Source organism: Leopardus geoffroyi, chromosome D4 (genome assembly GCF_018350155.1).
Source record: "Leopardus geoffroyi isolate Oge1 chromosome D4, O.geoffroyi_Oge1_pat1.0, whole genome shotgun sequence".
In the NCBI taxonomy this organism is placed as follows: domain Eukaryota; kingdom Metazoa; phylum Chordata; class Mammalia; order Carnivora; family Felidae; genus Leopardus; species Leopardus geoffroyi.
This window is the reverse complement of record NC_059342.1, coordinates 10,438,309-10,454,413: the sequence shown is the minus strand read 5'-3', so window position 1 is coordinate 10,454,413 and position 16,105 is coordinate 10,438,309. Positions and strand designations below refer to the sequence as shown.

Here is a 16,105-nt window from a genome sequence, read left to right as displayed (position 1 = left end):
ATAGGCCCTCCAGACCATCCTGGCTCCTTTGAGCACATCTCCCCCACTCCTGCTCTGCTTTTCCATCTTCCGCATCCGATCTGTTCTCCCGGTTCCTGAGCTGCCCCTGTTCGAGATAACCCCTTGCCCGGAACATGTCGTAAGGAAAGTTGCAGCTTCTGGATGTCTCCGGATCAAAGGGGAGGAGTACCAACAGGTGAAGGCACAGGAACTAATATTTGGGTGGTGATGTGGTTCCAAGTGCAAAGGTCACAGAGGTCAGGCTGGATTGGTTCTGTTTTGGAAAGTTTGTCTCTGTGGAGCACAGGTTTGGACCAGAGCTTCCTTCAGCTCAAAACACTAAATCATTAGAAGGAAAATATCCTTTTTTGCACTTAATGTCGGGTCCCTGTGGGCCCAAGTCAGCAGGAAGAGCAAACCCGTGCAGGTATTTACTGGTACCAAGGGCTGACGAGCTTCCGCAGATGCACGCACTTCCCTGGGAGTGAACGCCTTCAGCTGGAGCAGGGAGACAGCTTCCACCTCCCCTCTCCTCAAGAGCAGTTTGTGTTTCATGTGTCTTGTTTTTTGTTTGCTTTTACTTTACTCTTCGCTTAGCAAAGAACAGCCTGTAAGTGTGGTAAGAAGAGGCCAGAGAACCGCAGTGGCTTCCAGAAATGCTGGCCACCTCAGCTAATTGTCTGCTTCCTTATGCTTAATGGAAGACGAGGGCGTGCAGCTGGCCTCCCCTGGACAAGTCGCTCCGAGTATTCTGGGTGGGAGGGAAGGACCATAGATGCCAGCCACATGGGAATTGTTTCCTGCTGCTAGGGACCATAAGGGAATCCTTATTCCAAGATCAGACGGAAAATAATTTGTGTTGGTTTTTTTGTTTGTTTGGTTTTTGGTTTTTTGCTTTATTCCTCCTTTACATCCTCTAAATGCCTGCAATTTAATGGGAACCAAACATTTAACTGGAAACTTTTTAACTTTTCCATATTTAGTGTTTCCCCCCATACTTTTCTTTTAAAATTCTTTTTAATGTTTATTTTTGAGAGACACAGAGTGCAAGTGGGCGGGGGGCAGAGGGATAGGGAGGCATAGAATCCAAAGCAGGCTCCAGTCTCTGAGCCTGGCTCTGAGCCCAGAGCCAGATGCGGGCATCGAACTCAGGAACCGGGAGACTGTGACCTGAGAGGAAGTCGGAAGCTTAGCCAACTGAGCACCCCCCCCCCCCCCCGCCCCGGCACCCCACCCCCATGTTTTCATAAGATGTATTTCTGCAAGGCAGCAGGATTCACAGCATTCGATTGGGGGTGATGAGGGCTGGAGGAGGGATTCCTTCCCGGAAGAGGAAAGCTAAAAGATCTTTGACAAATTGCAGGGGTCAGAACACGCTGTGGTATTGCCTGCTCCCTTGGAAATATAAGGAAAAAAGAAACTATGTTTCCACCCACATCTTCCCCTAGAGCCCCCAGCTGGTGGGAAGAATAGTTGAGAAATTTCTTCGCAGGCAGCCTGCATTTGTTGAGCACGTACTGTGCACACATCTACACTCTAACCACCGTGAGCCAGAGGGGATGAGGTGATTCTTCTCCAACTGGGACTTCCCCATTGTGGACGCTGTGCCCCATTCGTCCTTAGGGCTTAGCACACAGAGGTCCGGAAAAGTCTCCTGAAGAACTGAACAAATTTGGGGAACTTTATCAATTCTTGGAAAGTATTTGTTTTGCTCCCATTTGGCTGTCCGTAAGTGTGAGAAACCCAGCCTGGCTTGTTCTTTCCTCAAGGACGGCAGCACGGCACTCTCAATAGCCCTGGAGGCGGGACACAAGGACATCGCCGTTCTCCTGTACGCCCATGTCAACTTCGCGAAGGCCCAGTCTCCGGTCAGTGTTGTGCATTTGACATTTGTGAACAGGCCGAAATCCAGCAGGGTGGCCGGCCCCCCTCTTCGGGAGCTGGCAGGCAGTGCGGGTTTTCTGAGGATTCTGAAAATGGGAGTTTTAGTCTGGAACTTGAGAGTTCATGATTTTTGCCCCGCCCACAAGGCCAGGAGTGCTGATGGTTAGCAGCACAGAGGCTGGGCACCTGCTTGTCCTTGGGAAACAAACCATCGCTTATGCCCTCCTCACGTGAAGGGTTTATTCCTGGACAGAATTATCCAAGTGGCACATCGTGTGCCCGTGAGTACATATTGCTACGTTCCTGGCATTTTTCCTAAAGCAGACAGTGAGCAGCAACCTCTGTTCCCAGAGCCCACTCTTAGCCGGACAGCGACTTCCCAGGCCAGCCGGACAGCTGCACAGACCAGCTCCTGCTGGTGGGTCTGTGTCCCCTGTCCCAGCTGCCCTCACACTAGCTCACAGGTGGTTGTCAGCTGTGGCGGGCACAGCCCCTGTTATAGAGGACACATCTGCTTGAGGTCACTCATTAACTGCTCCCCTCCTTTTTTTTTTCCTTTCCTGGTCTCTAGGGCACCCCCAGGCTTGGAAGGAAGACATCTCCTGGCCCCACCCACCGGAGTTCATTTGACTGATTATATGCAAATAGCCGTCCATTTACATGCCACCACTAAGCTGCTAATTGTTCCTCTTGGGGTGACAGATACTGAATGTATGCGTGCTGTGCCTGAGCTCACCAGCAAACAGAACGGGTAAGCCAGGGCGGAAGCCTGGAGCTGCACGGTGGGGGCGGAGCCAGCAGGGGCTTGCCGCCCAGCACACCCCGCCTCCCACCTGGCCGCCTTTCCTGTGCGCGGGGCGCGCCCACCCCCGTCTCTGTTGCTGTCGAGTCTCTGCTCCGTTATGTACAGTCGTAGGATACGGTGACCTGACCTGAGCGGGCAGCCCCTACGCCCTTCTCTCTCGCCCTCGCCACTGCCGAGAAGCGTCAGGTTCTCACTGGCTTGGCGTTCTTACAATTGTCCGCAAGTATTTATATTTACCCCTTGTGGAGCCATTGGAAAGCTCTGAAAATCCCATTCCGGGAGGGTTTTGTTGATTTTCCTTTTGTCTTCACTGTTGGAAAGTGAGGGAGTGGAGATGACCAATCGTCAGCACCTTGGGCCTGGCCTGGTAGATTCCTGGTTTAAAAATAGAAGACAGAACTCTGGGAAAGTACAAAACTTAATGAAAAGAAAGCTTTTCGGTTGGGTTTATCTGGGTGGGTGTTATTATATGACTTTTTATACAAAAGGCATCTATATAAAATTGACACAGTATTTTCACCTTTTATATTCCGTCGTCCTTGAGACATGAAGAAGTACGTGTAACATTACCATGTTTTTAATTAATTGCACAAATCTGTACCTAATGACAAGGGTTGAATCACGTTAGAGGAATTGGCTATATATTTGCCTCTAGAGAAACATGGTGTAGTTCTCCACATATTTATGGATTCCTTTCTACCATGTCACATTTACTTTGGTCTTAAATGTATTTAAATGTTTGAAGTGCCTTAGACTCTTGCCATATTTTCAAAATAAAATTTCATTAAGTGCTCTTGATTGTCCCGGCTTCATCTCTGACAGCTGTCTGCCCCATCCTATTGACTTACAGCAGTGGCAGCAAAAGGGGACGGATTGTGCCGGCAGGGACTGCTGGCCCGCTGGTCTTGCGCTTGGACGAGACGAGACACCTTCTGAGAGCACTGCGTTTGCATGGCTCTGCCCGTTACTCAGGTTGCACGTCGGGAGTCGGAAATTTAAGGCCTTACTAGGCACACAGCTCATCAGACAGGTAACTTCCGAGCGGAGGCGACGAGTTAGCTCTTGTCAGGCCTCTGGTCCTGGTTTCGGGTACAGCTGCTGGGTGACTGCACCTGCCTTGTAGCCTTTTCTACAAAGTGAAGGCGATCCAGTCTATCTCGTTTCAATGAAGAAGTGTGGCCGCCAAAATGCAAATGAGGTGCTTGGGCCCGGTTGCCAGTGGTGAATTTTAACCCAGGCCATTTATGAGAGTCAGGGTGTACCGGAGAATCATCACAGGTTCTTGCACGTTTCTTTCCTTCTTCTCCTCTGCTCATTAATTGCTGGGCTTGAGAAAGAGACCAGAGAACAGATTTTCCCAGCAGGTGTGCACCACGATGCCTGTCCTAGAAAGCCTGTTGTTTCACAGGCTTAGAGGTGTGGTTGTTTAGAGAACAACTCAGAGGAGCTCTGAAAAGTAGCACTGGGAATTGAGGCCAACTTGGGGCCGAATGTGATGGCCCCCAAGTCTCACGCCGGGACATCTAGGGCAGAAGGACCGTCCTCTTCCATGAACCGTGAAAGTGAAGTCACAGCTGCCTGGGGACACGAACATCTTTGTCCATCCCGGGGTAGATCTGCCAGCTCAGGGATTGGCACTAAATTTCAGTTCGCATAGTTATTCAAGCTCCTTCAGACCTGAAAGAACACAATAAATTAAAGCAGAAGGTTGTGTGTGTGAAGACAAGTGGCGCTGTGAGTTCGGTACCCTTTAATGGCATGACGTGCCTTTTGAGCAGGGAGGGCTGCATCTCTGCTGGTTTGTGGTCCTGGGAGTTTTGTTCTGTTTGACAAGAGAAGTCATTAATAATGTCAGTGCATGAGAAAACAAATTCCTACGTCTGTGCTTCATTGCAGATTTCTTATGCTAAATTTTGCAAAAGAAAATGAGTGAGTGTTTTATCATGGAGTGTGGTCTTAATACAGAATCTAGCTGCCGGGAGCTCTGCTTTGTGCCTTGTTTGCTCTGCTAACACTGGGCACTTATAAGGCTTTTTATCTTGGGATCTTGGCACATTATATAAACCAGCCTGATTGTCCCCCATTGGTGTAGCTGCAGTTTCTTGAGCCACAAGGCTATAAAGGAATGTGTGACAGGACACTGGGGCAGGTTCCCCCATGTGAGGCCGGCCTAGGGCTGGAGACTCCCAATCTTGTTTTCTGGCAGATGTGACGAGAAGCCTAAACCTGTAAGTGACAGCCTCTGTTTTCTTACCCAGGAAAATTAGAAGCTGAAGACACCCCTAGACAAAAGGGTAGATCAGTGGGAATTTTGAGACTTTAACATTAAGAAACAAAGAGACGCCTGGGTGGCTCAGTCAGTTGAGCGTCTGACTGTGGCTAAGGTCATGATGTCAGGGTTTGTGGGTTCAAGCCCCCAGTCGGGCTCTGTGCTGACAGCTCAGATCCTGGAGCCTGATTCTGACAGATTCTGTGTCTCCCTCTCTCTCTGCCCCTCCCCCACTCACACGCATGCTTTCTCTCTCTTTCTCTCAAAAATAAATTTAAAACATTAAAAAAAAAAACACACACAACAAAAACGTGAAATACAACTTGTCCTGCTCCACCGTGGCTTAATGGACTATACCCTGTGTGGGGGTGGGGAGGGCTGGGGGAGCCTTGCTGCTGGAGAAAGTTACCAGGAGTATGCGTTCTAGACCAGCCCCCCCCCCCCCCCCCCGCCATAAGTGGAGTGCTGGGCTCTGGGGCTCTGGCTTGTAACTTGCCAGTCCTGTGGCGGGAAGATTCGCGGGTGTGCAGGTGTGTGGTGACCCTCGCAGATGGGATCAGGTCCTAATGAGTAATTTTTTGCCTGTTTGGTGGGAACTTCCGCGTCCACGGCATGCGTCAGAAATGGTTGCAGGACCTGGGGAAAATGCCCATTCTGAGCTTCACCCGAAGCAGCAGCAGCCCAGGTGTTTCTCAACACGGCCTTTGGTCCACACTGAGAATTGTTTTAGTCCCGAATTAGGAGAACTACCGTAGTTCTTTTGTATACACGTTGGATGGGGCAGAGACAATAGTAACAAAACAAGAAGCATTATGCTGCATCTTTTATCTTGGGTGTATAAGGAGCCATGGTAGTCTGTGTGTGTGCGTGTTGGATGGCATTTCTGTAACTCCGGAGCAGTCGTTTCTAGAAGGCCAGGAACCACGGCTGCCATGGGGAAGGCAGTACTTCAGGGACAGCGGTTGAGCGTGCAGACAGCACTTGGAGTATTTTCCCAAGTTCATCTCGCTCTTGCCCTCTTCCTCGGGAAGGAGAACTGTTTCCACACAGGAAGAAGGCCGTGACCCGTTGCTTTGGCTTTGGAAGAAAGAGAGTTTTCTCTTTTCTCTTGTACTGAAAGAACAGTTCTTTTTAAGCCCTGGGCCTTAGCCAGAGACTCAGCCCGAGACCGTTCTGCTTTCTGCCATAAGGAAATTACTAATCACATGTTTACTCTGCCATTACGCCACACGGCTGTAATTTAGAAGCCAGCTGATTATAAAAATATATTTACAGTCCGTTTTGCCAAAGACGATCACCACAAAAGGATGTGGCCGAGCCGGTGGCCACGGTGTTCCAGGGCCGCACGTGCTCACGCTCCCTCCCCGCCAAAGTCACTGGTGGTTCTCCGGGGTGCGGAGGGGGGCTGGGAATTGGGAAGTCACAGTCAGCTCTGGAAGTGTGAAAGGTGGACTTAGCACTTAGAGTCGTGTCCCTGGGACCCGCGGCCTGACTTCCAGCAAGGATTCTTTGGAGAAGCTAGAGCGCAAAATACCACGTGCTGGTACAGAGGCGTCCGATTGGACATTGGGGGAGGAGCTGGCATTTGAGGCAACCAGCTGCCCGCTGCCTCTCCGACTCAGATCTTTAGCGATTGAATAGGGATGGGAACCGTATCCCTCGCTTTCCGATGACAGAAGTCGCAGAGGAGGTATTCCAAAGAGCAAACGCCAGTCCTGTATTTGAGCCAAAATAAATTTTATACTTGCTCCCCGTTCCCCAACCCGGAAGGATCCAGCTCGTCCCGTCTTAGAACTACCTGCAAGGACGAGGCTGTGTGGTAGAGAGCAAGAGGAGACCCCTGAGCCCAGACTGTCAGGTGCTGCTCTGTCACCAGTGTCGTCAGGCAGCTCCACACCTAGTGCCGGCCGGGCGGGCCACTCGCTTCTCACGTGTCAGGCAGCAGAGGGACTCTGGCTGCGATCCATCCGCCTCGCTGTGTAATCGTGTGCCTGAATAAACAGGTGATAAAGACAAGTCGCCAATTGGATCGGATCCCTGTGACTTCAGAGGACTCCAGTCCCTCAATCCTATCTAAAATATGTCACCCTTCAGGGGCACCTGGGTGGCTCAGTGGGTAAAGCGTCCCACTCTTCATTTCGGCTCAGGTCACGATCCCACGGTTTGTGAGCTTGAGCCCCACATTGGGCCCAGTGCTAATACCACAGAGCCTGCTTGGGATTCTCTCTCTCCCTTTTACTCTCTGCCCCTCCCCCACATGTGCACATGTGTGCACTCTCAAAAACCTTTTTTCTTTCTTTCTTTTTTAATGTTTATTTATTTTTGAGATAGAGAGAGACAGAGCATGAACGGGGGAGGGTCAGCGAGAGAGGGAGACACAGAATCTGAAACAGGCTCCAGGCTCCGAGCTGTCAGCACAGAGCCCAACGCAGGGCTCGAACTCACAGACCGCAAGATCATGACCTGAGCCGAGGTCAGACGCCCAACCGACTGAGCCACCCAGACGCCCCTAAGCCTTTTTTCTTTAAATAAAATATGTCACCGTTTCTCTGCACCACCCCCCCCCCCCAAAATAGAGCCGATCTTCCCAAATGAAGCTCATAAGTTCAGCTGTCACACTTGGGTTTGTAACACCACCTGCCAAGACTAAGAAGTTCTGGTGCCTGGCTCACAAACACTAGTTGAATGAATGAGTGTAAAAAAAAAAAAAAAATAGTTGATGTGTGGCGTTGAAAGTCAGGACAGTTACCACTTGGGGGGGGGGGAGATTACTGAGAGGGAGCCTGTGAGGGGCTGGGGAGCCCCTAGGAATGGTTTCTTTCTTTTTTTTTTTTTTTTAATGTTTATTTATTATTGAAAGACAGAACATGAGAGGGGGAGACACAGAATCCGAAGCAGGCTTCAGGCTCCAAGCTGTCAGCGTAGAGCCTGACGCAGGGCTCGAACCCATGAGATCATGACCTGAGCTGAAGTCAAACGCTTAACTGACTGAGCCACCCAGGTGCTCCCCCCCCCACCCCCAACCGTTTCTTTAATGTTAAAACACAGCTTTGCACAACATGGGGGTTGTGGCCCACTCATAACCCTGGACTGTCATCACTTGGGCCAATCTCAGATGTTCCCCTTCTTTTTCTGGGTACTCCCTGCCTCTTTCTGAACTTAGGCTCGGTCACGTGATTGCTTTGGCAATGACGCATTCGCGGAGGTGACGTGTCAGTTCCAGGTGGGAGCTCGAAAAGCCAGTGCGTGGTTCACTGGGCCCCCTTCTCCCATCACGGTGTCCGTGGCAATAAGTGTCACCTGGGTCCCCTAGTGCCGCGTGGAGTAGAGTGTCCTTGCCGACCTGATTACAGGTGTGTTGTGACCATCAGTGAACCTTTATGACATACATGAGGGGAGTTTGCAGGCGATTTGTCACCACAGCATGACTGGAGTTTTCTTTGTTGATACAGAAATTGGTTCAGGGAGGTAGATGCTGCTCTAACCGAATGGCTTGGTAGATGAGTTGTGAACAATAAGAACACTCGCATTGTGGACTCAGTCAAGAACACAGCAACGTATTCGACTCTTTTCCTTATTTTCCCAAAGCGACTACGTGCCAGTAGGCTTCTAGATGCACAGGGAGAAGGTGACCCGTTACATAGATGCCTTAGGGCACCAAGGACTAGATGTCTGGGAAGGAGAGCCATCATCCCGTGTACCTCGTGAGGCAGAGGGTATCTCATAAACGTGTACTTCTCAAACTTGAGCACACATCAGAATCCCGGGTAGGACTTGTGACAATTCAGATTGTTGGGCCCCAGCCCAGAGCTGCTGATTCGGTCGGTCTGGGAAGAGGCCCGAGAATGAGCGTTTTAAACCGGTTCCCCACTGATGCTGATTTTGCTGGTCTGGAGACCACACCCTGAGAACCACTCCTCACGGGCAGGGAGTGTTATAAGTAGACTCTCTTATCTCAACCACAAGTTCTTGCTGGGTAGCCTTCGGAAGCGTCCATATTCTTTAATCTTGGTAATATTCGTGATTTCCCGTGACTAAGACATAGCACTTAGCTTGTTCACTGTGGACCTTTTGCTCACAAATTTTACAAAGTTGCATTTGCCTAATGGCAGATCTTTCTTTGTAGAGCTTGTGGGATATATTGAGGGTTTATAAATCCGGTGTTCTTGCAGAACTGGGTTTTAGAATACGGCCAGAGGACTTGACTTGAATCACTGCAGTCTTGCGAGAAAAATGATGCACACATTACACTTAGAAAGAAAGAAATCTTTATTCGTGCTGATCCCCCTGAGTCTCTGTGTCGGCTCCCTCGTGAATGCTCATTTCAAAACTACCGTCTCCTGCTGAAACGCCAGCGAGGCACCAGGGACAGGGTGTGCTGTGTTGGTGCCTCCAGCTGCTGTCCCTGAATTCCTCCCTCTGTTGCTGTTCTGCAGTGGGCAGAGACACACAATGGTTTCCCTTCTCAGAGCCAGGGCTGTGGTCATTCACGCCAAGGTCTGAGAGACAGGGACATCTGTGAGGGAAAGCCCCTGGGGCCCCTGGGGCCGACTCGAGGGATCTCCCCACCCAGAGGCACGTGTCCTGCGTGTCCACAGCTCTGGGGTCGGAGATCGAGTTGAGATGAGTAAGAAGAGGGAGGAGAAATTAGTGTTTCCCAGGGAAACTGGAGGCAACTCGTTTCTATCCTCCCCCATCTATAAATTAATCCCTGAGAGACAAGACTCACTCTCAGAAAGTACATTTGCTGACACTGACTGATGGCAGGCCTTGAATGACCAGAGAACGTTAATGAAGTTCCTCCATATGCCCCATTCAATCACTGTCAGGATACATGATCAGATATATAACCAAATAGCCAGAAGCTTGATGTTGATCTTAAAAACCCTGCGGTGTTTTGTGGTCTGCATAATATTTCAAAAGGTAGGACAGAGTACTTCAATTTATCTTTCTGTGTTAAGAGTTTGGGGACTCCAGCTCAGGAAGCCAATAATCCTACGATTGCTGGAACAACAGACTTGGATTCATGAATTTGTGTGGCCAGATTCTTATCTGTGCGTCTGATCCACGTTGAAATTCAGGAAGCCAAACACTGCCACTGCCTCCCAGTAAGTCTCATAAAGGTTACCTTTCAATGATCTGTGCATACACTGACCTCTACACGAAGAGGAGTTTTTATCCAGATGCCAACATGAAGAATACTAACTGCTACAAGCAACCACGCCGTCTGGATAGGGACATCCCGTATTATCCAGAAGCAGCAGAAATGCGATGTCACTTTTCTTCGCTTTACTCCTACCTCTGTCGATCTGATGCCTAATAAAGAATGATTTTTCGCTTCTTGTGCTCGTTCTGTGGTCTCTACGAAGATATTAAACACATCTATAGACTTGAAGACCAGCGAAAGGCGACAGTTGCTGCTAATAATTCTTCAAAGGGTGCATCTTTCTCTGGTTTATAAGTGGGCATGTCAGTTATTGTGACCACAGTAATGCTGTGTAACACACAGCCCTCAAAGCCCCCATGGCATAAAACCATGAGCATTTTTTTATTAAAAAATTTCTTAGTGTTTATTTATTTTTGAGAGAGAGAGAAACAGAGCACGAGCAGGGGAGGGGCAGAGAGAGGGAGACACAGAATCGGAAGCAGGCTCCAGGCTCTGAGCTGTCAGCACAGAGCCTGATACGGGGCTTGAACTCACAAACCATGAGATCATGACCTGAGCTGAAGTCGGATGCTTAACCAACTGAGCCACCCAGGCGCCCCAACCATGAGCATTTATTGCTTGAGTGTCTGAGTGGTCCACTGACCATCAGCTCTGCTGACCTTGGCCAGTCTCGCCTTGTACCTGTCAGCTGACAGAAGGTGACTTCAGCCCTGTGACTTGTATCTTCTGGCTGAATAGCCCAAGAACGTTCTGGGGGCCATGACAACGAAGCAAGACGAACAAGCAGACAAGGCTTCTTCAGGCTCAGGCTCACTGCTGGCTCCCCATCATTTCCATGACATTCTCTTGGCCCAAACAAGTCACAAGAGCAGCCCAGGTTCAAAGAGATTGGGAAACAGGTCCTGCCTCTTTAGAGAGTAGCACTCGATGCTACAGTCAGAATGTTTGGCTATAGAAGGAATGAAGGACTTGGAACCATCAAATGCAATACATTTTTCACAGTGAGATCCTTCCCCTAAGTGGTTCTGGCCAGGATTTGGAGACCTATTGGTCCCCTTTAAACACCTGTGGGAAAGGGTGGAGACCATAAATCTGGTCCCTCCTTGAGGCTAACTGATGTTTGTAGAGTCCTTTCCACGGTGGATGCCTTTGTCACTTCTCAGCCATACCATCATCTCTACCGTGAGCATCGCCCTAGGGGAGCCCCTAACTAGACTTACCTGCCGAAAGCGTCCAGTGACTGTGAACTTCCAGCAGTAGGCAGAAAGCGGTAGCTCGGACATTAATGGGGCTGGCAACCCAGCAGCAGCCGGAAGGGAGGACTTGTCCTAAGAGTCTCGGGAGCCGGTTTCAAATGCTGTTTTTGAGAAGGATCAGTCAAGGTGAGACATGACTGAGGAAGGAACTCAATACCTCCCACACGTCCTCATCCAGGCGCCCGCACGGGGAATCGGTAAGGGAGTCTGATCTCCACAGCCTTTGGCTTCCTGCTGACACAAACAAAGAGGGGACTGGCATGAGTCATGGCTTTCAGATCCTAGCCGAAAGCATTATTTTTACCCCAGGCCATGGCTACCTCCTGTGGCCAACAGAAGGGGCTCCGCAGTCCTCTCTGAATTCTTGTCCGTGGGATTGTTCTGAGGCCTTACCAGGTAAGTCTGGCTCAGGGTCGGGGCAGCTCCTGAAGGGCATTACCCTCACTCTTTGGGGGCTGCTCCCAGCCTAACGTACCCCACGCTGCTGGGGCGTTGGCTGTGCCGACTGAGGGGGTGTGCGTGTGGAGGCTGGGGGAGAGGCGGTGGGCAGAGAGAAGAGCTTTACCACTTGCCAGTGATGTGAAAGGAATCCCTCACTGCCTACACACCTTATAACCCTTCTGGCTACTCTGTGTCTAAAATGTCTGCTGAATCTGTTCAAAACATGGAGGCACATGTTCCCGGGTTCCACTGGGAAGGTCGAGCCGCCTGCATGATAACTTTGATCAAGCACAAGAAACACCCTCGTAGACAAGTAGAACCGTGTAACACACACACACACTGGGCACCCCCATTGATGACGATGCCCTGACCCTCCTGGCCCTCACAGAGGAAGGCTAGAACATCCCATGGCCTGTGGCTAAGGTGGACTTCTCGTGGCTGCTTCAGCGAGAGAGCCCAGACCAGGCCAGGTGTCCCCACAGCCAAAATGGCAATCAGGAGAGGCCTTGTTGGCCGCGTCTGGAGGAGGGTGCCCGAGTACGGTTCAGAACCCGCCCCGTGAGGCAGATTCTGCAGGGTGTTCGTGGAGAGCCCAAGGCGGCCAGTCACACATCTAAAGGGCAGTTGGGCAAAAAGGGAGAAAGAGGGGCTCTGTCCTTCTCCCGGAGAAGGACGGTCCCAATGCTAAGCCAAAAATCCTACTCCCAGCACGGTACACATTTAAATGGCTCCCCCCAGAGAGGGTGAAACAGGACACCGCTCTTTCAGCTAAGTCAACCGAAGTCAGAATGTGCTCCGCTGGCGTGAAGGGGTGTGAGGGCTCGCGTGGGCATCCTGAGGTCCCACCAGCACTGAGACTGCTCAGTCTAAGCCACCAACGCTGTCCCTTCGTGCCCTGCACGGCCTGGCCTGTCAGCTCCCCCTAGCGGCCAGTGGTGGACACGCCCAAGCGTTCCTCAGTCTCCCCCTGATCGTGTTTTCCACACACGCAGTCATGGTGGCAAAATCCCTGTTACTATAAGCCCTTTAAAAAATCGAATAAATCCAGAATTTCAGTTTGTACCACATAGAGCAATGGTTAGTAATAGTTCATGAAACTACATACATACGTGTGTGTGCACACACACGTATGTTCTGGGTCACAAGGTAAGAGGTCTTGGTTACAGAGGGTAGAACGGAAGTCTAAGAATTTGCAAAAACCAGGTCCAGAACCTGATGCAGCCAGGCCGTCGTAGTTGTAGTTCCTCCCGGCAAGGAATGCAGGGAGGAACCCTGTCAAGCACCCATTGTGACTCATTCTGAGTCAGGGACTGAGGACTGGGGGTGGGGCACAGGCCTGAGTAGGGGAAGACCAGCCCCTCCCCATGGAGGGGCTAACAATATAGTTGACAAACAGCCGCACACAAGTAAAGAAAAGCAAGTTATGGAGCAGCGGGCATCTGAGAAGGCATGGCAGGTTGGTGGAGCCCAGAGTAGGTAGGGGAGCTCCCAGGACAGCGAACGGGGGCTGGGAAGATTTGTCCAGACTTGTCTCCCGAAGGAAGCAAAGGGCCTGAAAGTGCCCGAAAGGAAGGGAGTTTACCCACAGCAGGCTCAGGCTGGAAAGGGCTTTGGGGCTAATGTCACCACCTCATGTTTTCCCCTGGTAGCCCATATTTGTGGCCTCACGGACTATACAAGTTCAAAGTTCATAGCAAGTGTCTTTCTCTTTCAAAGCTTCTCTCTCCCTCTCTTATTTTGGCTTCTTTTGTTTGATTTTTTTTTTCACGGTGGTAAAATAACGCGTAATACAAAGTTTGCCATTTTCATTCTTTTTAAGCGTATAATTCAGCAGCAGCATTTAAGTACATTCACACGGTTGAATAACCATTGGCACCCCCCATCTCCAGAACCTTCCTCATCACCCAAAACAGGAGCTAACCGTTGAGCATTAACTACCCACCTCCCGTTCCCGCTCGCCTCCGGTAGCCCCGGTTCTACTTTCTATTTCTGTGAATTTGTCTTTCTAGATATTTCACATAAGCGCAATCAATTTGTCTGCTTGTGTCTGGTTTATTTCACTTAGCATAAGGTCTAAATTTCATCCATGTTGTGGCGAGAGTCAGCACTACATTTTTATGGCTGAGTGATGGTGCATTGTATGTTTATCCATTATCTCTTGATGGGCTTGTTACCACCACCTCCTTTAAAATGCAGGGACTGGGGGCGCCTGGGTGGCTCAGTCAGTTAAGCGTCTGACTTTGGTTCAGGTCCTGATCTCACAGCTCATGAGTTCGAGCCCCGCATCAGGCTCTGTGCTGACAGCTCAGCTTGGAGCTTGCTTCAGATTCTCTGTCTCCCTCTCTCTCTGCCCCTCCCCTCCTCTCTCTCTCTCTCTCTCCCTCTCTCTGCCCCTCCCCTCCTCTCTCGCTCTCTCTCTCTCTCAAAAATAAATAAACGTTAAAAATATTTTCTTAACGAAAAAAAAAAAAAAAGGAACTGAGTAGCTCAGAATTCCCCCATTTCTTAATGGGAAGCCTGATTAGAGAGTTCCAGGCCTCCTGCCTCCTAGGCCGAGACTGTCACTACTTAGAGTTACCAACACGACATCCCTTCATTTCACATTCTGCTCTGGTTTCATATGGTGAAAAATAACAATTTCTTATATACCAATGCATGCTAGGCTTTGTTCTGAGTGCTTTAGGCATATTGACTCATTTTCACCTTACTGTAAACCTTCCCCTTTTCTACAGATGAGGAAACAAGCAGAGAGCAGCTTGCCCAACATCACATAGCTATTAAGTGACAAAGCTGGGCCCAGAACCCAATTCCAGAATCCCTATCCCTGTTACAGAGAGAAAAGCATTCTTCACCAAAACAGTACATGCCGTGGGATTATATTTCTAGTGTTAGAGATCTGAATTCCAGAGAGGAAATCAGTCAAGCTGCCCTCTGTCTGAGATTAACTGGGGAGGGCAAATTTATTCCAGGGAAAAGATTACAAATTGAGTTACACCTGACTTTTTTCAGCAAATGTCTGTGGCCCCGAACTCTGCATGGGTCTCGGGGGATAGTCTCCTCCCTTGACCAAATGACCGAGGAACTACAGGGCAAATGAAAATCCTTCAGGCCCAAAATTGGTTCCTGAAAAAATTCTAGACTTTGCTCACTTAAAGACACAGAAGTCTCATTCTGGGGATGGGATTGCTCCTAGTAAGTACAATTACTTGGTTTTCCACGTGTCCGGGTCTCACGCTCCAGCCTACCCTAGCCACTATAATTAGGGCTGGGCCAGTAATCTGCAGACCCCAGGAAAGTCCCACAAGCACCCACAACCCTGTCCCAGTTCTTTTTAGATCACGTGACCCGTTGAGTAGGAAGACAGACCTTTCTAGAACGAAGAGCGAAAGCACGGCGGCTTTCTCCAAGTCTGTTCTACTTGGAAAAGCAGGCGATGAGGGAAAGCGCTCCCACCCCAAGGAGGGAGACTAGAGGAGGGAGGCCTGCTGTCTCCAACAAAATAAGCAAGGACGTTTATTTCCAGGCACTGCTGAGAGAATGTATCATTAGAAGGTCCAAGCCCCAGGGGACTCTGCCCTTGCAGTGTGGCTGTCTGCGTGCTCCAGGTTGTGGGTGGTTTCCGCCAGTAGTCTAAGGACTTCAGCTGCTCAGTCAACAAGAACAGAACTTCCTTTCCTGCCACAGAGCATCAGGCTGTAGCTTTGATAAGGCTCCTTCAAGGTGCCCTTCGAAAGCAACCAGTCTGCTGGCCTCTGCCATTTCCTTTGCGGCACAGACTGTGAAAACAGCAAGACAGGGCACGCGTGCCCTGTTCCTTCATGTGTCTAGCCATTTTGAAATTTTTCCCTTCAACCTTCCCCACCCAACAGTGTTAGCCAACGTCTCCTACGTCAGAGGTAAGGTGCCACAGAAATCAGGGTGAGACGGTCAAGGAGAGGGAACTGTGTCTCCTGCCACGGGTTGGACACTGCAGTTCCAGAACCGCTCTCTGGAGCTCAAACACCTTCCAGCCCCACTCCAGCCCCCCTCTTGCCCAGAGGCCTTCACAGACCGGTCCCTGTGAGTCCTCATGGAGCCTAAGACCCTGTCCAGAGCTAGAGCAAGAAAGGATTCATGAAAGTAGGAAACGCCTGTGAGCGACAGCACCCTGCCAGTGATGCGCAGACCCCAGAAGAGCCACGCGCGCACCTGACAGCCTTCCCTAGTTAAGTTCAGGTCATGTGACTTGGCCAGGAGGAGAGAAACTTCTGGAAGGAAAGCCAAAAAGACTCTGTAGCTGCTTT

General features: G+C 50.3%; 1 protein-coding gene and 1 long non-coding RNA gene across 10 annotated transcripts in view; both read left to right on the top strand.

The window, feature by feature from the left end:
- KANK1 (KN motif and ankyrin repeat domains 1) overlaps positions 1-5,063 on the top strand; it is a 209,952-nt gene extending 204,889 nt beyond the window's left edge. For 8 of the 9 annotated variants that reach the window (XM_045469012.1, XM_045469011.1, XM_045469018.1 and 5 more), the window contains 2 exons: positions 1,770-1,868; positions 2,456-3,482. In XM_045469012.1, the coding sequence (XP_045324968.1) occupies positions 1,770-1,868; positions 2,456-2,518 (162 nt within the window). In that variant the 3' untranslated portion in view covers positions 2,519-3,482. Of the gene's footprint in view, positions 1-1,769; positions 1,869-2,455; positions 3,483-3,539 lie in introns of those variants that run through there. The other variant, XR_006710263.1, reaches the window with a different exon arrangement.
- Positions 5,064-13,003: 7,940 nt separating this feature from the next.
- On the top strand, positions 13,004-13,860 carry LOC123593334. Its single transcript, XR_006710266.1, has 2 exons — positions 13,004-13,278; positions 13,642-13,860. It is a non-coding gene; the product is annotated as an uncharacterized LOC123593334 (long non-coding RNA).
- Positions 13,861-16,105: the final 2,245 nt, after the last annotated feature.